Genomic DNA, 22,432 nt, shown 5'->3' with positions numbered 1-22,432 from the left:
GGGGGGGAGGGGGGCAGACAGGCCAACTTTTTTTGGCATTGTACCACAACTTGTTTTTACACTTTTGTATAATTTTAATAAAACTTTATTGACCAAAAAAAAACAAAACAATCTTACCTTTGCTTGGTATTATATATCACCCCACACATCTCTTTCCGGTCCGACGAATACGCAGGCGAGAAGCGTCATTATCCAAACGACCGGGCACCGCAAACAATAAATCAGAAAATCGGGTTCTCTAATTTAATAATATTTCATATATTTTTCGTTAAATCGAGTATACACACTGTACCTACACCAGCACTACTTGCACACTTTTTTGAAGTAAGAACAGTATAATCTGTTTTTTTTTTTTTTTTTTTTTGAAAACAATAGAAGACGATGGTAGCGGGTTATGTGGAGAAGATCTTTAGCGGTTCATGTTATTTTTTTTTTTTTTTTTTTATAGAACTTTTACAGTAACTAGCATTAGTACTGAAACTAAGAAAAAAATAGATATACAAAATAAACCAAACTTTTATATATATACACAAACCAGTGCCTTTTAGTGTAACCCGCATACACTTCATACGACTTTCATCAACCGATGCAACAGACGCCAGTAAAACACATACAAGTATAAATTAAAGAAAAAAAAAAAAAAGAAACAAAAAAAAGGTACAAAGGTGCAAAACTGCCATTCTGTAAGCTGACTTCTACATAACAATGTAAATTCAAAGGAATGACAAGTGCTTTGTGTTTAGCACCTAAAGTGCAGACCCCCCCCCCACACTGCCATAGACTAGCCCTAAAAGAGGCGGGTAAGCCAAGAAAAGGTAAACGATTAAAGCAGAACTCCGGCTAAAAAAAAAATCTGCCAAATGAATGCACAGTTGAGAGATTTCCCCCGAAGTAACTTTTTCTGCTGCTAGATGTCCTCAGTCTAATTGCTGGAATCATTTAACCTACATCCTCTGAGCACAGGTTGTACTAGGCCACCCCCAGCCTGTGAATAGGAGGTGAAAGGAGAAGCAGGGCAGTGAAAGGAGAAGCAGGGCGGTGAAAGGAGAAGCAGGGAGGTGAAAGGAGAAGCAGGGAGGTGAAAGGAGAAGCAGGGCGGTGAAAGGAGAAGCAGGGAGGTGAAAGGAGAAGCAGGGAGGTGAAAGGAGAAGCAGGGAGGTGAAAGGAGAAGCAGGGCGGTGAAAGGAGAAGCAGGCAGGTGAAAGGAGAAGCAGGCAGGTGAAAGGAGAAACAGGGAGGTGAAAGGAGAAGCAGGGCGGTGAAAGGAGAAGCAGGGAGGTGAAAAGAGAAGCAGGGCGGTGAAAGGAGACGCAGGGCTGTGAAAGGAGACGCAGGGCGGTGAAAGGAGACGCAGGGCGGTGAACGGAGACGCAGGGCGGTAAAAGGAGACGCAGGGTGGTGAACAGAGACGCAGGGTGGTGAACAGAGACGCAGGGTGGTGAAAGGAGAGGCAGGGCGGAGAAAGGAGAGGCAGGGCGATTAAAGGAGACGCAGGGCGGTGAAAGAGAGAGGCAGGGCGGAGAAAGGAGAGGCAGGACGGTGAAAGGAGAAGCAGGGAGGTGAAAGGAGAAGCAGGGAGGTGAAAGGAGAAGCAGGGAGGTGAAAGGAGAAGCAGGGCGGTGAAAGGAGAAGCAGGGAGGTGAAAAGAGAAGCAGGGCGGTGAAAGGAGACGCAGGGCGGTAAAAGGAGACGCAGGGCGGTGAACGGAGACACAGGGCGGTAAAAGGAGACGCAGGGTGGTGAACAGAGACGCAGGGTGGTGAACAGAGACGCAGGGTGGTGAAAGGAGAGGCAGGGCGGAGAAAGGAGAGGCAGGGCGATTAAAGGAGACGCAGGGCGGTGAAAGAGAGAGGCAGGGCGGAGAAAGGAGAGGCAGGACGGTGAAAGGAGAAGCAGGGAGGTGAAAGGAGAAGCAGGGAACTGAAAGGAGAAGCAGGGAACTGAAAGGAGAAGGAGGGTGGTGAAAGGAGAAAAAGGGTGGTGAAAGAAGAAGGAGGGTGGTGAAAGGAGAAGGAGGGTGGTGAAAGGAGAAGGAGGGTGGTGAAAGGAGAAGGAGGGCGGTGAAAGGAGAAGCAGGGCGGTGAAAGGAGAAGCAGGGCGGTGAAAGGAGAAGCAGCGCAGTGAGGAGTAATTTCTCTGCTCTCTCCTTCTATCAGCATGCTCCTTGCCAACACATGACTGGCTGCTTGTGCTGCTGTTTCCTTTTACACTCCAGTTGTGCTGTAGAGAGGCAGCTACTAGGTCAAAGGTAGGTACTTTCATTGCTTGAATTTAAAGCAAGACTTCAGGAAACTTGAAAATTCTCCTTTGCAGTGGGGCTGCTCCCACACGGCAAGAGTTAAGTGTTCGTTTAGGCCTAGGGCAGTGGTGGCCAGCTCTCTTGATATGGAGAGCCTCACATGTGACCCCTGACATCACCAAAGGGCCACACATAAAAATCAGACAGCAGACACACAACAGGATATAGTCAAAGACTATGGGCATGATACAAGAGATGGTCTGAGACTCTGGACATAAAACAAGAGATGGTCAGAGACCATGGTCATGGTACAGCAGATTGTCAGAGACTAGAGGGGTACCACATGGAGATAGAGGGGAGGGAATCTGTGTTGGGAGGAGGAATTTGGGGGCCGGCAGTGGGTAACAATGGTTATAGGAGGGAATTTTTTGGGACGTGTGCAAGGAGTGGTGATTTGTGCTAGAAAAGGTAATATGGAAGAGGGGGTGAAAGGATCTGTGCTAGAAGAGGAATTTTTATTTTGGGGGGGAGGATTTGTGATAGTAGGGATGATTGGGGGGTATTTGTGGTAGGAGGAGAACTTTGGGGGGGGGGGGGAATTCGTGCTAGGATGGGGAATCGGGGGAGGGGGGATTTGTGCTAGTAGGGATGATTGGGAGGTATTTGTGGTAGGAGGAGAACTTTGGGGGGGGGGGGGTTGGGGAATTTGGGCTAGGATGGGGAATCGGGGGAGGGGGGATTTGTGCTAGTAGGGATGATTGGGAGGTATTTGTGGTAGGAGGAGAACTTTGGGGGAGCGGAATTTGTGCTAGTAGGGATGATTGGGGGATATTTGTGGTAGGAGAACTTTGGGGGGGGGGGGATTCGTGCTAGGATGGAGAATTGGAGGGGAATTTGTGCTCAGAGATGAAAATTGAGAGGTAGAGGATTTGTGCTAGGAGGGGGGAAATTTTTTTAGCGGCATATGGGGACAGAGAGAATTTGAGCGGGGGGGTGTCAAAGATTATTCTGGGATGGGGGGATTTCAATAGGAAGGGGGGAATTTTGCTTAGGGGATAAACATGCAGATTAGTGCTCGATTTTTTTTTGAGAGGGGGGGGAGGGGAATTTTGATGACACATAATGCTCATACATCTTGGGGGGGGGGGGGGGGGCAAACACACATGTTCACCCTGGGCTCTTGGTGACCTTGTCCCGGCACTGTCCCACTGTGTGATAAGTAGACTTTCTTCACGGTGATAGACCGGTCCTTGCAGCTTCTTCTCCCCCATGCTCCAGCAGTCTAAGATCCTGATGTCATCAAGACCAATACAAGAAGGTGAGGCCATCAAGAGATGTTCCAACACAGTCTGCTGGGGGAGCAGAGGATTATGGGAGTGCTTTTTACGGCCCCTAGACCTAATGCAGTCCAGGGGGAGCCTCACTGCAAAGGAGAATGTTCACGTTTCCTGTTACAAAACATAATTTAATGTATTAATAATTACAAAGCTGCGTTCATTTGTTTTTTGATATCTGCTCGGAGTTCAGCTTTAAACCATTATTCCCAAAACTGCTAAAAAAAAATGGACAATGAGCCTTCGTCTTCTGGATTCCGGCATTTCACTGCAGCTGATCGCCTTGTACTCAGGCCATCCACTGCTCCATTTGCGGAATCCAGTGAACTGCTATTCAATGAATGGCTGGCCCTTTGAAGGCCAAAAGAATGGGCTTTACCCAACAGCAGTGTAAAGGACAATAATACACAGCAAATCCATAGTGCCCGAGGGTTGGCTTTCACCAGACTATCCTTTCTTTTCAGCTTTCCAAAGCCGAATTCTGACTAACAAAAACATTTCCTTTCAGCTTAGAGAGGATGAATTAAAACGGATTTCTCGCTTTAGTTGGAAAAGTTGGTTACAGCCAACTGGACTTGTTGGGTAAGGTTGACGATGTTTTGCTGCTCATTCAAGTAGCTTCCTCAGTTCTAATGAGTGCCAGCTACAGATTAGCAACACAACAAACGCGAAATCCAACATGGAAGGGTGACTCTGTGGGTCAGAACTCAGCAGTCATCCTACACTTTAAAGAGACCCTGTCACCAATCAAAGAGTCCATTTCCTAGCACCTCCTCCTTCCGTGAAGAACTGGGAGATGTATTACAGTCTATGTTGGCCTAATCCCTCCACCACTCATAACCCTTTTTTTGTAGCAGCTGGGGAAGGTGTGCAGGAGAATTCTAAAGAGTCTGATGACATCACATCCATGATGGCGGCACCCAGTGGCTTTTGAATGTAGACACAAGGGGAGCTTCTACGAGTAAATAAAATCTTGGAAGGTTGTTGCGGAAATGCCTGGTGACTAGGTCTCCTTAAGAAAAAGGGACATTCTTTTGAGGACAATGCGCTTTTTGGACCTAGAGGACAAGTCATTTGTGAGAGGCGTAAAGGGGCTATCTAAGCCAAATCAGAGCAATCATCCTTAGAGAGATGGAAGTAAAGGGGCCATGTAAACCAAATTAGAACAATTATCCCTAAAAAGGGATGGAGGCCTTCAAAGTCATCTGTCCCAATGCTGATTTAAGATCTTTACTCTAGAACCTCTATGACTAAGCCCCATTGGGTGGGGCGAAATGCATCAGAGGGACATGACTGAGTTCAAGGCTGAGGCCGTTCCTCTCAACGTGCTAAGCTAATGGAGTGTGGTGTCTCTTATACCCCCTTCTCTACTCTAGCAATTTGGTTTAGCCCCTTCAGCAATGTAATCCTGACAAATAATATATGTCTCAGTCTTCGTGGCAGCATGGTGGTTGGGTTATGTAACTAGAAAAGGCAGATTTCAGAAACTTGCACAGCCTTCCACCATCTTCTTGAACAATCAACATCTGCCTTGACACATTCCATGCTGAATGGCTTAAGGCAGCTTTTCTCTTAAAATTAGTCCATCGGGGGCCACTGGGAAACTGCCCCTTACATTGGTGGTGGTATATGGGAAGAATGCTCCCCTTACAGTGGTGGCAGGAATGAAACCCTTGCAGTCATACCACTGGTTCTGCCAAGTGGTGTTGGATCTAGAACTATGCAAGCAATATCAGAGGGGAGGTCAGTTAGCCACAGTTCAAGGAACCACTAGCTGCCTCTAGAGAAACCCTATGATTCCTTGCACCCCTGGTTGGTAATGGTCAGAATGAAACCCTTGTAGTCATACTAATGGCTCTGCGAAATGGTGTTGGACCTGGAACTATGCAGGCACCATCAGATGAGAGGCCAGTTAGCCATAGCTCAAAGAACCCTTAGCCACCCCTGGAGAAACCCTACAGTTCCTTGGACCCCTGCTTGAGAATGGCCAGAATGAAACCCTTGCAGTCACACCGACTCTGCCAAATGGTGTTTAACCTGCAACTATGCATGCACCATCAGATGGGAGTTCATTTAGCTACAGCTCAAGGAGCCCCTAGTCCCCCAAGAGGAACGCTAGGGTTCCACGGAACCCCGGGTGAGAATGGCTGGCTTAAGGTGACCAAATTAACCATGTGGACCTAAATGCTGGGGTAGAACTTAGCAAGCTACTTGGTTGAGCAATGAGATGCCTTCAGCATTACAGATTAAGTCTGAGAGCTATACCATGAACTGGATAAACGAGAACCTCCACAGGCAACTCCAGCAGAATGTCACCAACTACTACAAGCTACATCATGACCTGGACAAATGAGAACCTCCACAGGCATATGATCTCTTGATTCTTTGAGTTACTATGCTCCATTGCTCTTGGCACTATAGATTACCAAAAAGAGCCCCAAGAAGTTAACAGGTTAACTTAGTTTTTATATAAAAAAAAAAGCTACAACAGTAGGTGTGACACGTGAGACATAAATGGACATCAAATGTCAGAAAGACAAGCGACGAGTGCTCGAAACCAACGGTAATCAGAGAGAAGTGCACAAAGCTCCTTTCAGTGCTGCGATGAGCCCGCAGATAAGAGGAACGCAGGCGATATCTGAACATTTGCACGATTCTCGATGACTGTTACAGTATCTGTGGATTATCTCCACAAAGGGTTGCTGTGATAGACTCCACACAGATTAGTAAAAGTACTTGGTGGCTGCAAATCCCCATCTGCTAATATAGAACTGAAAAAAGACAACAAAAGACTGTATTATTGGATCTCTCGATATGACAGAGTATAAAGGTAACAGTCAACCGCTCCAAAACACGAGGCTGCAAAGAAAGGCCCCTTTGTTGCGTGATGATTACTCTTCCCAAGTGCACATAGGTCAGAGACCTCTGCGCTGCATTGAAACCAGTACGTACCCCTTCGCTTTTTTTTTTTTTTTGTTGTCTTACAAACGTTCTACCGTAGAAATAACTAGCCTGGCCCATGGGCCTCGTATTATAAGGAGGCAATCTGTTTATCTCAGTAGTATTAGGATCCAGCCTTCCCTTAAGAAGACCTTGCATTGAACCATCCTCCATGCTAAAGGAGTTAATAGCACAAAGTTCATGGATAAGTTTAGGGATCCTCAGGTTATGACCTCATGATGTAAAAAAAAAACAAAAAACATGTATGGCAGCGTTCTGAAACGAATCAACCGTAATCCTAAGTGGGATACGTACTTAAGGAGCTAGCCATTGAAGTGAAAGTACAATAATGTAACCAAGCAACTGCCAACTAGGATTCTGCTAGATACGCAGAGCTGTGTCCCTTGATTTCCCATTTAGGTACTCGCGTACAAGCAGAACCTCAATACATACCCTTGCTTTGAAAAAAATGTTTCCTGACAACGATCATTAATAAAAGGGTAAAATGGAAACTCTATGGTATCAAGCACATCGTGGCGGGCTGAAGGAAACGATCACGCGGCCAAGGGTACGGTCTCCACCTGCCTAATTTCACTTAGTGTCAGTTTTACGAGGACTGTGGAAGTATGTTGGCAAGGGCCAGAGGTGCTTAATCGTACAAGTGACTGGCAAGCATTGACCAACTACCATCCTGTCATGCTGCACTCCTGGTCCTCTTACATGTAGAGCAAACCAAAATATCTGGCCAAGGAAGGCAACAGAAGGTATCATGTTTTCATAAAGACAATTATTTTTTTTTTTACACAAGAGTCAGGCTGTTAAGAGGTCTCTTTCCCTTGTACTCCAGTTGCTGTTTTTATGGAGCTGATGGTCCTGTTGAACCAGGTCTTCTTTGCTGCTTGAACTTCATTTAGGGCGAGGCCAAGATGATGCTCCAGATCCTGAAAAAGAAATGCATAAAGGGTATCCTTAAAAGAAGAGAGGTCAGTTTGTTGAATGGGCTGAATACGGATGTAGCCTCTGACTTCTAGTCTCAAGAGTTGAAGTGAAATTTTGAGTTGTCACTCCTGTGCTGCTGTTCTCCTTGCTGGAGAGAAAGCTGTAACTGTGGACCTGCAGTGAAAGGATCTCCCTGCTTCTGCTTCATTCATCCTGTGGACTCCTCAACCTCTGCTTCTTTAATATTCCCTTATCAGGTCACTGTTCATCAGGGAGCAGCTGTGACACGAGGTAGCAAACCCTTCATCTACCTAGATAGCTGCCTCCACACGGAGAGAAAATGCACAACAAGGCTTGGTAAACAGTGGTGTATTTAGGTTTTGTGCTGCCCTAGGCAACACAAAAATTGTCTGCCCCTACAGACACCGACCCACCACCTCCCTCCCCCTTCCCCTTCCCGCAGAGAGAGCCCGACATTGACCAACAACACCACCTCCGGCTATAGAGAGGAAGATACTCATCTTCACAGCTCCAGACATCCCCGTGAATGAGAATCAGGCTCTACATACACAATTAAGCAGCCCGCAGCCTCTCTCAGATCCCACCTATTTCCCATGGTGTGTGTATCCCTTCTTTCATCCCTTCTTCTGGGGGGAGGTGCTGCCCCCCTGAAAAATGCTGCCCTAGGCAAGTGCTTTGTGGTAAATATGCCCTTGTTTGTAAGTCTATTGTGTGGAAAACGTTTGGCTGCAGGGAGACCATAGAAAACGCTGGCGAGTATTCCTTTTTCCATTTGCAAAGGAATTCATTCTGTGGACTCCTCAACCTCTGCTTCTTGATATTCCCCCATCAGGTCACCCGTCCTGAAGGGAGCTGCTGTGACACGAGGAAGCAAACCCTACATCTACCAAGATGGCTGCCTCCACACAGAGAGAAAATGCACAACATGGCTTAGGAAGTCTATTGTGTGGAAAATGTTTAGCTGCAGGGAGACTATAGACAGTACTGGTGAGTATTCCTTCCGCCCTTTGCAAAGGAATTCATTCTGTGGACTCCTCAACCTCTGCTTCTTGAATATTCTCCCATCAGGTCACCAGTCCTGAAGGGAGCAGCTGTGACACGAGGAAGCACGAGGAAGCAAACCCTACATCTACCAAGATGGCAGCCTCCACACAGAGACAAATACACTCACCGGCCACTTTATTGGGTACACCTGTTCAATTGCTTGGTAACACAAATTGCTAATCAGCCAATCACATGGCAGCAACTCAATGCATTTAGGCATCTAGACGTGGAGAAGATGACTTACCGAAATTCAAACTGAGCATCAGAATGGGGAAGAAAGGGGATTTAAGTGACTTTGAATGTGGCATAGTTTTTGTTGCCAGAAGGGCTGGTCTGAGTATTTAAAAAACTGCTGATCTACTGGGATTTTCATGTACAACTATCTCTAGGGTTTACAGAGAATGGTCAGAAAGATCGAAAATGCCCAGTGAGTGGCAGTTGTGTCCATCTCTTAGGAAATAGAGACTCATCAGACCAGGCAACGTTTTTCCAATCTTCTATTGTTCAATTTTGGTGAGTCTGTGTAAACTGTAGCCTCTGTTTCCTGTTCTTAGCTGACAGTAGTGGCACAGGGTGTGATCATCTGCTGCTGTAGCCCATCTGCTTCAAGGTTGGATGTGTTGTGCCTTCACAGATGGTATTCTGCATACCTTGGTTGTAACGACTGGTTATTTGAGTTACTGTTGCCTATCATCTCAAACCAGTTTGCTCATTCTCTTCTGACGTCAACAAGGCATTCTGGTCCACACAACTGCTGCTCACTGGATATTTTCTCTTTTTCGGACCATTCTCTGTAAATCCTACAGATGGTTGTGCGTGAAAATCTCAGTAGAACAGCAGTTTTTTAAATACTCAGACCAACCCGTCTGGCACCAACAACCATGCCACGTTCAAAGTCACTTCAATCCTCTTTTCTTCCCCATTCTGATGCTCGAACTTCAGCAAGTGGTCTTCACCACGTCTAGATGCCTAAATGCATTGAGTTGCTGCCATGTGATTGGCTGATTTGTGTAACCGAGCAATTGATCCGGCGTACCTAATAAAAGTGGCAGGTGACTGTACAACAAGGCATGGCAAGTCTATTGTGGAGAAACGGTTTTGCAGCATGGAGGACATAGGCAATACTGGAGAATATTCCCTTCGCCCTCCGTGTGTTTTCTTGGCTTTCCACAACTTAGATCCTCCTCTCGTATTTCCTTTGCAAATATTTATAAAAATAGTTCTACTGATATTTCAGCATACTGGTACGCAATGAGATATGGAGAACACTCCTCCGCCCCGTGCTGGTTCATCAAGACTGCCTAACAGCTCTTGGAGGTTGGTGGAATGGAGGGTGCACCAACCAATGCACCACCATGCAAGAGCTGTTAGGCAGTCCTGATGACGTAGCACTGGGCGGACGAGTGTTCTCCATACCTCGTTGCCATTAGGAGAACAGTCATCACGAAAAAAGCCACCCAAAACATCTGATAGGTGTCCACAAGTGGCCAGGACCATAGGTAACGACCCCCGGACTCATCATAAACAGACAAGTCTGAAGGACTGAATGTTATTCCAATAGAAACAAGCAGCAACAGGGTGCGCTCGATGCTTGAAGGGGGATTTCCGATTGGTGCAGGAGGCCCATCTATGTCCTCTCTCACTGAGAACGTACCTGTATTTTACACTCGGCCTCCACCAGCTGAAGTTTGGTTTGAGCCAGTTCAAGCTCCATTTCCCGTAGTTGGTTGTTCAGGGTCTCCTTCTCTTCATCTGTGTCCTCCTCGGTGGAGTTGTCCTTGGTAGCACTGACCAACTTTACCCTCCCCTCTGTGTTGAAGAATTCTCTGCAGCGTTCGCAACCTTCAACCTTTTGCTGTGTTGGAAGAGAAGCCGAGAAAAGATGGTTACGGAGGTGTCAATTTTACATTTTACTGTTGGATCCATATATGTGAGCTGAGAAACAATCAATTAAACTAGACAAGAGGCGGATCAATCTTAAGCTGCATAAGGGGTTCTTTACTGTTAGAGCAGTAAGGTGGTGTCTGCAGTCTCTGACCAACTCTTGTATCATGTCTGCAGTCTCTGACCATCTCTTGTATCATGTCTGCAGTCGCTGATCATCTCCTGTATCCTGTCTGCAGTCTCTGACCATCTCCTTTATCATGTCTGCAGTCTCTGACCATCTCCTGTATCCTGTCTGCAGTCTCTGACCATCTCCTGTATCCTGTCTGCAGTCTCTGACCATCTCCTGTATCCTGTCTGCAGTCTCTGACCATCTCTTGTGTCATGTCTGCAGTCTCTGACCATCTCTTGTGTCATGTCTGCAGTCTCTGACCATCTCTTGTGTCATGTCTGCAGTCTCTGACCATCCCTTTTCTCGTGTCTGCAGTCTCTGATCATCTCTTGTATCGTGTCCGCAGTCTCTGATCATCTCTTGTATCATTTCTGCAGTCTCTGATCATCCCTTGTATCATGTCTGCAGTCTCTGATCATCTCTTGTACCATGTCTGCAGTCTCTGATCACCTCGTGTCATGTCTGAAGTCTGTGACTATCCCTTTTCTCATGTCTGCAGTCTCTGATCACCTTTTTTATCATGTCTGCAGTCTCTGATCACCTTTTTTATCATGTCTGCAGTCTCTGATCACCTTTTTTATCATGTCTGCAGTCTCTGATCACCTCTTGTATCATGTCTGCAGTCTCTGATCATCTACTGTGTCATGTCTGTAGTCTCTCATCATCTCTTGTGTTATGACTGCAGTCTCTGATCACCTCGTGTCATGTCTGCAGTCTCTGATCATTTCCTGTGTCATGTCTGCATTCTCTGGTCACCTCTTGTGTCATGTCTGCATTCTCTGGTCACCTCGTGTCATGTCTGCAGTCTCTGATCATTTCCTGTGTCATGTCTGCATTCTCTGGTCACCTCTTGTGTCATGTCTGCATTCTCTGGTCACCTCTTGTGTCATGTCTGCAGTCTCTGATCACCTCGTGTCATGTCTGCAGTCTCTGATCATTTCCTGTGTCATGTCTGCATTCTCTGGTCACCTCTTGTGTCATGTCTGCATTCTCTGGTCACCTCGTGTCATGTCTGCAGTCTCTGATCATTTCCTGTGTCATGTCTGCATTCTCTGGTCACCTCTTGTGTCATGTCTGCATTCTCTGGTCACCTCTTGTGTCATGTCTGCAGTCTCTGATCACCTCGTGTCATGTCTGCAGTCTCTGATCATTTCCTGTGTCATGTCTGCATTCTCTGGTCACCTCTTGTGTCATGTCTGCATTCTCTGGTCACCTCGTGTCATGTCTGCAGTCTCTGATCATTTCCTGTGTCATGTCTGCATTCTCTGGTCACCTCTTGTGTCATGTCTGCATTCTCTGGTCACCTCTTGTGTCATGTCTGCAGTCTCTGATCACCTCGTGTCATGTCTGCAGTCTCTGATCATTTCCTGTGTCATGTCTGCATTCTCTGGTCACCTCTTGTGTCATGTCTGCATTCTCTGGTCACCTCGTGTCATGTCTGCAGTCTCTGATCATTTCCTGTGTCATGTCTGCATTCTCTGGTCACCTCTTGTGTCATGTCTGCATTCTCTGGTCACCTCTTGTGTCATGTCTGCAGTCTCTGATCACCTCGTGTCATGTCTGCAGTCTCTGATCATTTCCTGTGTCATGTCTGCATTCTCTGGTCACCTCTTGTGTCATGTCTGCATTCTCTGGTCACCTCTTCTGTCATGTCAGCAGTCTCTAATTATCTCGTGTCATGTCTGCAGTCTCTGATCACCTCTTGTGTCATGTCCGTGTATACACATGATTTTGCATTTCCGGGTAGGGGCGAGCACGAGGCACCTCCATTTGCGGCCTCAGCTTTCAATCACAGGGTCCCGGCAGTTGATTACTCACCGGCACCCAGTGATTGCCGAGCATTTCTGGGGTGGGGGGGGGGGGGGGTGTTTATGGGCTGGGGTGAGGGGGATAACTGTTTGTAAACAAAACAGTTCTCTGCCCTGTCAGCTCCTGCACACTGATTTGCATGCAAAGCTGTGTGCTTACAGTGAAGACACAACCCTAAGTAAAACAGCACACATTTAACCCTTTGATCGCCCCACATGTTAACACCTTCCTGACCAGTGCCATTAGTACAGTGCCAGTGCTTTTTATTAGCACTGATCATTGTATTGGTGTCACTGGGAATGTCAATGACACCAAGTGAGTTTCCCCCCAGTGTCAGAATGCCCGGCGCAGTCCCACTATAAGTCGCTGAGTGCCGCCATTACTAGTACAAAAAAAAAAAAAAATGCCAGTAGCTATACCACCATTTGTAAATGCTATAATATTCATGTAAACCAATTAATTTACACTTATTGGGATTTTTTTTTCAGCAAAGAAAGAATACATTTTGGTCTAAATTTATGACGAAATTTGATTTTTTAAATTTTATTTACTGGAAGTGTTTAATAGCAAACAGTCAAAAACATTGTTTTTTTTTCTCAAAATTGCCGGTCTTTTTTTTTTTATAGTGCAAAAAATTAAAAACTGCACAGGGGATCAAATACCACCGAAAGAAAGCTCCATTTGTGGGGAAAAAAAAGGCCGTAAATTTAATTTGGGTGCAGCGTCGCATGTCAGTACTGCAGCGCTGTAACAAACAATATGGCCTGGTCAGGAAGGGGGGTAAATCCTCGGGGGGGGGGGGTTAAACAAATTCAGGTTTGTTGAGCACAGAGAGAAGAGAAAATATTTGAATATGTTTTGCCGTCTTCTCTGCGACGCAGGGAGGTGGTTTGTATAATGATCTGAGAAACGAAAAAAAGGACCGAAGAAGCAAACCATGTGACTGTGCCACTCTTCGGAAGCTTTACCTCTTCTGGCATTCACACGACACGATCTCTGAAAGCATTGTGGATGTAATGAATTTCTGGACGCATGCGGTCAATGACCATCTTAAAAATGAAGACAAATCCTGTAGGTGGTTCAGCCGCACTGTGTGTCCTTGAAGATCCTCGGACATTTTTCAGATTTCTGCTGTAAACCTCTGAAGATCACAGTAAAGTACCGCGGTTCAAGGAGAGGGCCAACTTACCCGGATTTTCTCAATTTCAGCTTTGTTCGACGTCTGCTGCTTTTCTAGCCGCTCACTCAGCTGGGAGCATATCTGCAAATAAACACAGGGCTGGTTTGAGAGACCAAAGTGGCCGGTTTGTTTATTTAGATGACGGCTAAGACACAAACCGGGGAATTCGGAACGGAAGCGCCACACCGTCATAATCAATCCCATATACAAGGTTGCTTGACCTAGGCTATGCAAACTACTTTTCACACAGTGGCTGAGTGGTTACCACTTCCGCCTGGCAGCACTCGGGTCGTTGGTTCAAATCCCAACCATGGTACCACCTGCATGGAGTTCACATATTCTCCCTGTGCCTGCGTGGGCTTCACCTGTGCCCCCTTTGTCAGCACACCTTTGTGCTAACAACCCCACCCCAACACCTTCCAGGGAATCACAGTGGCTAGGTGGTTAGCACTCCCACCTGGCAGAACAACATTGTAGGTTCAAATCCCAACCACGGCACCACCTGCCTGGAGTTCGCATATTCTCCCTGTGCCTGCGTAGGTTTCCTCTGTGCCCCCTTTGTCAGCACACCTTTGTGCTAACACCCCCCACCCCTACACCTTCCAGGGAATCACAGTGGCTAAGTGGTTAGCACTCCCACCTGGCAGAACAACATTGTAGGTTCAAATCCCAACCACGGCACCACCTGCCTGGAGTTCGCATATTCTCCCTGTGCCTGCGTAGGTTTCCTCTGTGCCCCCTTTGTCAGCACACCTTTGTGCTAACACCCCCACTCCTTCCAGGGAATCACAGTGGCTAGGTGGTTAGCACTCCCACCTGGCAGCACAAACATTGTAGGTTCAAATCCCAACCACTGCACCACCTGTCTGGAGTTCGCATGTTCTCCCTGTGGCTGATTGGGTGTTTCCTCCAGGTACTCCAGTTTCCTCCCACACTCCAAAGACATACTGGTAGGTTAATTGGATCCTGTCTAAATTGGCCCTGGTTAGGGCCCTTACCAGTTAGGGAGTGTAAGGGTTAGCACTCCCGCCTGACAGCACAAACATTGTAGGTTCGAATCCCAACCACGGCATCGACCATGCAAGTTCTCCCTGTGGCTGTGTGGGTTTCCTGCAGGTACTACAGTTTCCGCTCACACTCCAAAGATATACTGGTACGTTACTTGGATCCTGTCTAAACTGGCCCTAGTATGTAAATGCGAGTTAGGGGCCTTAGATCGTACAATTAAATAAATAAATATATATATACAGTTGTGTTCAAGTAATAGCAGTCTGTTGAAAAAAGTGAATAAAGCTGAAAATCCTTCTAATAGCTTTTATTTCCATCCACACAAATGCATTGGGAACACGACACATTCTATTCCAAATCAAAACATGAAGAAAAATACATCAAATTTGTGTTGTTCCTCTAAAAAAATGGAAGAAAAGTGAATATTAGACGGTTCAAAAACATAGCAGTGTTTGTATTCTTCTTTACAAACTCCAACATTCACTATATAAACTGAGAAATGTTTGAAGATTTTGCTTTCCTTTGAATGACTTCATGAATATTTGGTTGTAGTCGCACTGTTTCTGAGAACTGCTGTACATCTGTGTTGCATGGAGTCACCCAACTTCTGGCCCCTGTGATCAGGTATTCCAGCCCAGGATGATTGGACCACATTCCACAGTTCTTCTCTATTTCTTGGTTTTCCCTCAGAAACGGCATTTTTGATGTCATCCCACAAGTTTTCTATTGGATTAAAATCCGGGGATTGGGCTGGCCACTCCATAACGTCAATCTTGTTGGTCTGGAACCAAGATGTTGCACGTTTACTGGTGTGTTTGGGGTCGTTGTCTTGTTGGAACACCCATTTCAAGGGCATTTCCTCTTCAGCATAAGGCAGCATGACCTCTTCAAGTATTCTGATGTATTCAAACTGATCCATGATCCCTGGTATGCGATAAATAGGCCCAACACCGTAGTATGAGAAACATCCCCATGTCATGATGCTTGCACCACCATGCTTCACTGTCTTCACAGTGTACTGTGGCTTGAATTCAGTGTTTGGGGGTCATCTGACAAACTGTCTCCGCCCACTAGACCCAAAAAGAACAATCTTACTTTCATCAGTCCACAAAATGTTGCGCCATTTCTCTTTAGGCCAGTCAATGTGCTCTTTGGCAGATTGTAACCTCTTCAGCACACGTCTTTTTCCCAACAGTGGGACTTTGCGGGGACTTCTTGCAGATAGCTTGGCTTCACATAGGCGTCTTCTAATTGTAACAGTCCTCACAGGGAACGTCACACCTTTCATCTTCCTGGAGCTGATTGTTGGCTGAGTCCGCGCCATTTTGGCTATTCTTCTATCCATTCCAATGGTAGTTTTTCGCTTTCTTCCGTCTTTCAGGTTTTGGTTGCCATTTTACAGCATTTGCGATCATTTTAGCTGAGCAGCCGATCATTTTCTGCACTTCTTTATATGTTTTCCCCTCCAATCAACTTTTTAACTTTTTTCTTCTGAACAATGTCTGGAACGACCCATTTTCCTCAGAATTTCAGAGAGAAATGCACTGTAACCAGAATGTACAACATTTGCTGCCTTCCTTCCTTAAATAAGGGCAATAATTGCCACCTGTTTCTCAAAGAATGAATGACCTCACTAACAGAACTCCACACTGCTATTATTTTGAACACGCCCCTTTCAATGAGTGATTCAATGACACAGAATCAGCAGCATGCATGTCATGACTGTTGGGTCTGTTGGATTTCTATTACTCTACTACACCTGCTAGGAAATTATTTGCCATGTAGAAATATAATTTCCACCAAAAACAGTGATTGATCCGGTTAGTGATGTCTGACTGCTATTATTTTGAACACAAGTGTATATATATATATTCACCAGCACGCTCAGCTCCCCCCCCCCCCCCCCCCCCCCGAGTGAGTCCCAATACCAAGCTATTTGCTATGGGGCTTCGTGCAGGTTTGAGAGAAAAAAAAAACCAAGGGGGCCAGGCTGCACAGTGAGTGATAACTGTGGTAGCCAATCAGAGGCTATCACAGCAATCATGTGACCCGGTATAGGGGGTCCCGGTTGTTAGAACGAGACACGGGGCTCTCAGTGACACTCCGGTCATTGTGCTGGGAGCGCGCAGTGCTGTAAATTATATATAGTAGCTCAGAATATCAAAAGTCGGAATACCTGTTTGTAGTCTCCAATGATGGAACTGTTCTTCTTTATTTCAGACTCTGCCTTATCAAGTTCTCTGCGGCACATTTCCTTTAGCTGTAGAACATTGCAAAGGATATATATTAGAGGAATACCACAACTGATGCATCATACATGCATATCAAACCATTCTTTTTAGGTGGACCCACCTCCAAATGATGGAGTTCTGGTGTCTCCAGTGAAGGGTCCCCATAATACTCCATCATACAAAGACATTGTAGACAATTGTGCTCTTCCAACGTTGTGGTAACAGTTTGGTGAAGACCCTTTTCTGTTCTACCATGACTGTCCCCTGTGCACAAAGCCAGCTCCATAAAGTCATGGTTTGACCAGTTTGGTGTGAAGGAACTTGCATGTCCTTGATAGAGCCCTGACCCCAACCCTACTTAAAAGTTGCCTTAATACTCCATCATACAAAGACATCGTAGACAATTGTGCTCTTCCAGCATTGTGGTAACAGTTTGGTGAAGACCCTTTTCTGTTCCACCATGACTGTCCCCTGTGTACAAAGCCAGCTCCATAAAGACATGGTTTGACCAGCTTGGCGTGGAGGAACTTACGTGTCCTGCACATAGCCCTGACCCCAACCCTACTTAAAAGTTGCCTTAATACTCCATCATACAAAGACATCGTAGACAATTGTGCTCTTCCAGCATTGTGGTAACAGTTTGGTGAAGACCCTTTTCTGTTCCACCATGACTGTCCACTGTGTACAAAGCCAGCTCCATAAAGACATGGTTTGACCAGCTTGGCGTGGAGGAACTTACGTGTCCTGCACATAGCCCTGACCTCAACCCTACTGAAAAGTTGTCCTAATACTCCATCCTACAAAGACAACATTGACAATTGTGCTCTTCCAAAGTTGTGGTAACAGTTTGGTGAAGACCCTTTTCTGTTCCACCATGACTGTCCCCTGTGTACAAGGCCAGCTCCATAAAGACATGGTTTGACCAGTTTGGTGTGGAGGAACTTACGTGTCCTGCACATAGCCTTGACCTCAACCCTACTGAAAAGTTGCCTTAATACTCCATCATACAAAGACATCGTAGACAATTGTGCTCTTCCAGCATTGTGGTAACAGTTTGGTGAAGACCCTTTTCTGTTCCACCATGACTGTCCCCTGTGTACAAAGCCAGCTCCATAAAGACATGGTTTGACCAGCTTGGTGTGGAGGAACTCGAGTGTCCTGGATAGAGCCCTAACCCCAACCCTACTAAACTCCTTTGGGATGAATTGGAAGGCTGATTGTAAGCCAGGTCTTTTTTTTTTTTGGTGCCCAACGTGAGGCCCAACATGTGAGGCAGGTCTTCTTACCCATACTCAGTGCCTACAGCAAATATAATAATAATGTGCAATTTTGAATTGGAATGCCAGTTTTGAACCAGGTCTATTCAGTTTGGTACTCAAAATATGAACCAGTTCCTGACCTCACAAACGGGCACAAATTCCCACAGAGATCGCGTGGAAAGTCTTCCCAGAAGAGTGGAGGCTATTATAGTCACAAAGGGCGGGACAACCCCATATTAATAGCCATGGTGTTGGAATGGGATGTTTGACAAGCTCATATACTGTAGTTGTGATGGTCAGGAGTCCACAAACTCATGGCTACTGTGTATAACCACGGAAGGTTTTACACCCTTCATGGCCAGGCCTTTTTTTTTATGCAATTCGGCATTGTGATACTTTTAACTGGTAATTGCGTGGTCATGCAACGCTGTGCCCAAATGAAATTTCTAAAAAAAAAAAAATTCACACAGACTTTTTTTGGTGGTATTTGATCACCACTGAGTTTTTAAAAATTTTTTAATATATAAACAAAAAAAGATGGACAGTTTTAAAAAGCAAAAAACAATTCTGCTATAAAACATATCCAATTGAAAAAAAAAATCACACTTCTTCATAGGTTTTAGCCAAAATGTATTCTGCTTCACGTCTGTTAAAAAAAATCCCAATAAGAGTATTTTGATTGGTTGGCATAAACGTTATAACGTCTACAAACTATGGTATAGATCAGGGGTCCTCAAACTTTTTAAACAGGGGTGTCCGCATTTGTTCAGAGACTGCGGACATACAACAGCGGTGGGAATACTGGGCCGGCCGCTCTATAAGACGCACAGACATTTCCCCCCAAGTGTGTCTGATGGAGCGAAATAGTGTCCCATCATTGGTGTCAGTGGGAGGAATAGTGCCCCATCATTGGTGTCAGTGGGAGGAATAGTGCCCCATCATTGGTGTCAGTGGGAGGAATAGTGCTCCATCATTGGTATCAGTGGGAGGAATAGCACCCCATCATTGGTGTCAGTGGGAGGAATAGTACCCCATCATTGGTATCAGTGGGAGGAATAGTACCCCATCATTGGTATCAGTGGGAGGAATAGTACCCCATCATTGGTATCAGTGGGAGGAATAGTGCCCCATCATTGGTGTCAGTGGGAGGAATAGTGTCCCATCATTGGTATCAGTGGGAGGAATATTGCCCCATCATTAGTATCAGTGGGAGGAATAGTGCTCCATCATTGGTATCAGTGGGAGGAATAGCACCCCATCATTGGTGTCAGTGGGAGGAATAGTACCCCATCATTGGTATCAGTGGGAGGAATAGTACCCCATCATTGGTATCAGTGGGAGGAATAGTACCCCATCATTGGTATCAGTGGGAGGAATAGTGCCCCATCATTGGTGTCAGTGGGAGGAATAGTGTCCCATCATTGGTATCAGTGGGAGGAATATTGCCCCATCATTAGTATCAGTGGGAGGAATAGTGCCCCATCATTGGTGTCAGTGGGAGGAATAGTGCCCCATCATTGGTGTCAGTGGGAGGAATAGTGTCCCATCATTGGTGTCAGTGGGAGGAATAGTGCCCCATCATTGGTGTCAGTGGGAGGAATAGTGCCCCATCATTGGTGTCAGTGGGAGGAATAGTGCCCCATCATTGGTGTCAGTGGGAGGAATAGTGCCCCATCATTGGTGTCAGTGTGAGGAATCGTGCCCCATCATTGGTATCAGTGGGAGGAATAGTGCCCCATCATTGGTATCATTGGTGTCATTGGGAGGAATAGTGCCCCATCATTGGTGTCAGTGGGAGGAAGTGTCCCATCATTGGTGTCACCTAACTGCTGCTCTCCTTCATTCCTCCTACCACTCCATCCCCCACAGCCACTTCCTCCTGTACCACTACCCCCTCCCTCCTAGATTGTAAGCTCGAAAGAGTAGGTCCCTATAACCCCTCGTGTGCTGTTTGTAGTTGCTGTAATGTTTCATGTATTGTCCCCCCCTCTATTGTACAGCGCTGCGCAAACCCTTTGGCGCTATATAAACTCAATGTAATGTAATAATGTGTCAGTGGGAGGAATAGTACCCCATCATTATTATCAGCGACACCAATGATGGAGCACTATTCCTCCCACTGACAGCAATGATGGGGCACTATTCCTCCCACTGACACCAATGATGGGGCACTATTCCTCCCACTGACAGCAATGACACTTAACTAGCCGACCCGTTCCAGCATGGTGCTGCTGCAGCCAGCATACCTGGTTGCAGCAGTCCCATCTGCACGGCACACTTACCGGGCGGTCAGCTGTCCTCCTTCCTTCACTTCGGCCTCTCCCTCCCTTGATTTTCGCGAGGCCACTCGGCTCCGCCTCCTCACCGGTGATTGGCCGCCTGCGTGCCTTTCCTGAGCTACAGTACTGGCGCCCAATCACCGGTGAGGAGGCGGAGCAGAGCGGCAGCGCAGACATCGAGTGAAGGAGCGGCCAGATTGAAGGAGCTGCGCATCCTGGACTGGATCGTCGTGGGACTGGGACCGGAGCCAGGTAAGAGACAGCAGCCCCCTGCCCGCCCATGTACTTAGTGTGCCCTGCCGTCGGGCCGGATGAATGTGCTCGGTGGGCCGCATGTGGCCCGTGGGCCATAGTTTGAGGACCCCTGGTATAGATACTGCATTTTTTTTTAATATACTAGAGGTGATTGTAGCCGTATTAGTGCACTTGCGACAGAAAGAGTTGAGTACTGTCCGTGATACTTTTTTTATTTGCACTAACATCCAAATCAACAAAAGAATGGCTTCACCAGGAGAAGATGAAGGTTTTGGAATGATCCAGCCAAAGCTCAGACCTGAATCTGATGGAAAATCTGTGGGGCAGGGGCGGACTGACCATTTGGAAACTCGGGCACTGCCCAAGGTATGTAGGGGGCCCCATGAGATGCCCCTAGTACCTTTTTCATAGGCTTTTTTGAGTTTGGGCAAGGACACAGGGGCCCCATGATCCCCTATTGCCTGGGGGCCCCATGAGTTGTCAGTCCGCCCCTGCTGTGGGGTGATCTGAAGAGGGCTGAGCACAGGAGATGCCCTGGCAATCTGACAGATTTGGAAGAGCGGGTGAATATTGCCAAGTCAAGATGTGCCGTGCTGATAGACTCCTCCCCAAAAAGTGCTGGAATCACATCAAAAGGGGCTTCAACAAAGAATTAATGTAAGGGTGTGCACACTTATGCAACCATATTGTTTTAGTTTATTATTTTTACTTCCCCCCCACCTAAAAGACTTCAGTTTGTTGCTCCAACTGTTTATAGGTCACATGAAAGGTGGAAAAAGTTCTGAAATGATCTATCTTTGTCTCTATTTTTTACATCACAGAAACCTGACATTTTACCAGGGGTGTGAAGACTTTTTATATCCACTGTATGTGTAGTGTGTGCTTTTACTAACAGACGTCTGAGTTTCTCATCGCTGCTTTGCAGGGAAACACAGAGATCGTTCTCTCTGTACAGAGATCTGTGTTGATTGTCAACCCAGGGCTCTGGGCTGTGATTGGTCAGCAGATACCGGCCATGAATCATTGGCTGATACTTGGTGACATATATTGGTTTACAATCACAGCGGGTGCCGGCCAGGGTGCATGCGCGCATCCAAAAGCAGGCAGCAAGGTATGTCGCTTTGCCTACAGCCGCCGCCTGTCCGCAGTACATTGGGGGCGGGAAGGGGATAATAGAACGTACCGGTAATTATTGGAATGTTTGATTGATAAATATTTGATCGCTCACTGGTGCCCCTTCCTTGTGATCGGTGTGGGGGTGCATGTGACCAGATAACCAACCTGTGCGGCTTCTTCCTCTAGACGCCGCTTCTCCTCCTCTGCGTCAATCAGCTTTTGCTTCGTCATCAGTAGTTCCTTATTGAGAGCGTCCGCCTTCTCTTCTGCCTGATAAAACAGAGCCCAGACATGGCCAGAGGATGAATACAGGACGGCAACCACAAATATCAATGAAAATGTCATGATTACACTTGAATTCTATCATTCTCCCTTCGTGTCCGGTCATACCGGCGCTATTTCAGGAAGATCTGCGACTTGAAGTCGCACCTGAACTTGCATCTAGTGAATGTCGGTGTCTTAAAGCGGAGCTCCACTCAAATGTGGAAGCTCCGCGTATTTGCCTCCTCCCCCACTCTACTGCCATATTTGGCACCTTTTGGGAGGGGAGCAGATACCTATTTTTGACTGGTACCAGCTCCCACTTCCAGCTCAGTTCACCGTGGCCCCATCCTCCCTCCCGCAGTCTCCTGGGAACTTTCACAGGTCGCTGGAGACTGCCGGATCAATTAGGAGGTGCAGCGCGACTTGCACATGCACAGTGGGCACCAAGCTGTCACAGC

General features: G+C 46.6%; 1 protein-coding gene across 1 annotated transcript in view; it reads right to left on the bottom strand.

The window, feature by feature from the left end:
* Positions 1-229: 229 nt before the first annotated feature.
* Positions 230-22,432, bottom strand: part of LOC149435793 (rab GTPase-activating protein 1) — a 107,639-nt gene continuing 85,436 nt past the window's right edge. The window contains exons 9-13 of the mRNA XM_089662429.1: positions 21,876-21,980; positions 16,747-16,830; positions 13,572-13,643; positions 10,172-10,372; positions 230-7,454 (exon numbers count right to left, since the gene is read on the bottom strand). Of these exons, the coding sequence (XP_089518555.1) occupies positions 7,332-7,454; positions 10,172-10,372; positions 13,572-13,643; positions 16,747-16,830; positions 21,876-21,980 (585 nt within the window). The 3' untranslated portion in view covers positions 230-7,331. The remainder of the gene's footprint in view (positions 7,455-10,171; positions 10,373-13,571; positions 13,644-16,746; positions 16,831-21,875; positions 21,981-22,432) is intronic.

Source organism: Staurois parvus, unplaced genomic scaffold (genome assembly GCF_062004578.1).
Source record: "Staurois parvus isolate SC_StPar_1 unplaced genomic scaffold, SC_StPar_1.0 ptg001475l, whole genome shotgun sequence".
In the NCBI taxonomy this organism is placed as follows: domain Eukaryota; kingdom Metazoa; phylum Chordata; class Amphibia; order Anura; family Ranidae; genus Staurois; species Staurois parvus.
The sequence above is the reverse complement of the archived record's forward strand: the minus strand, read 5'-3'. Positions and strand labels throughout refer to the sequence as shown.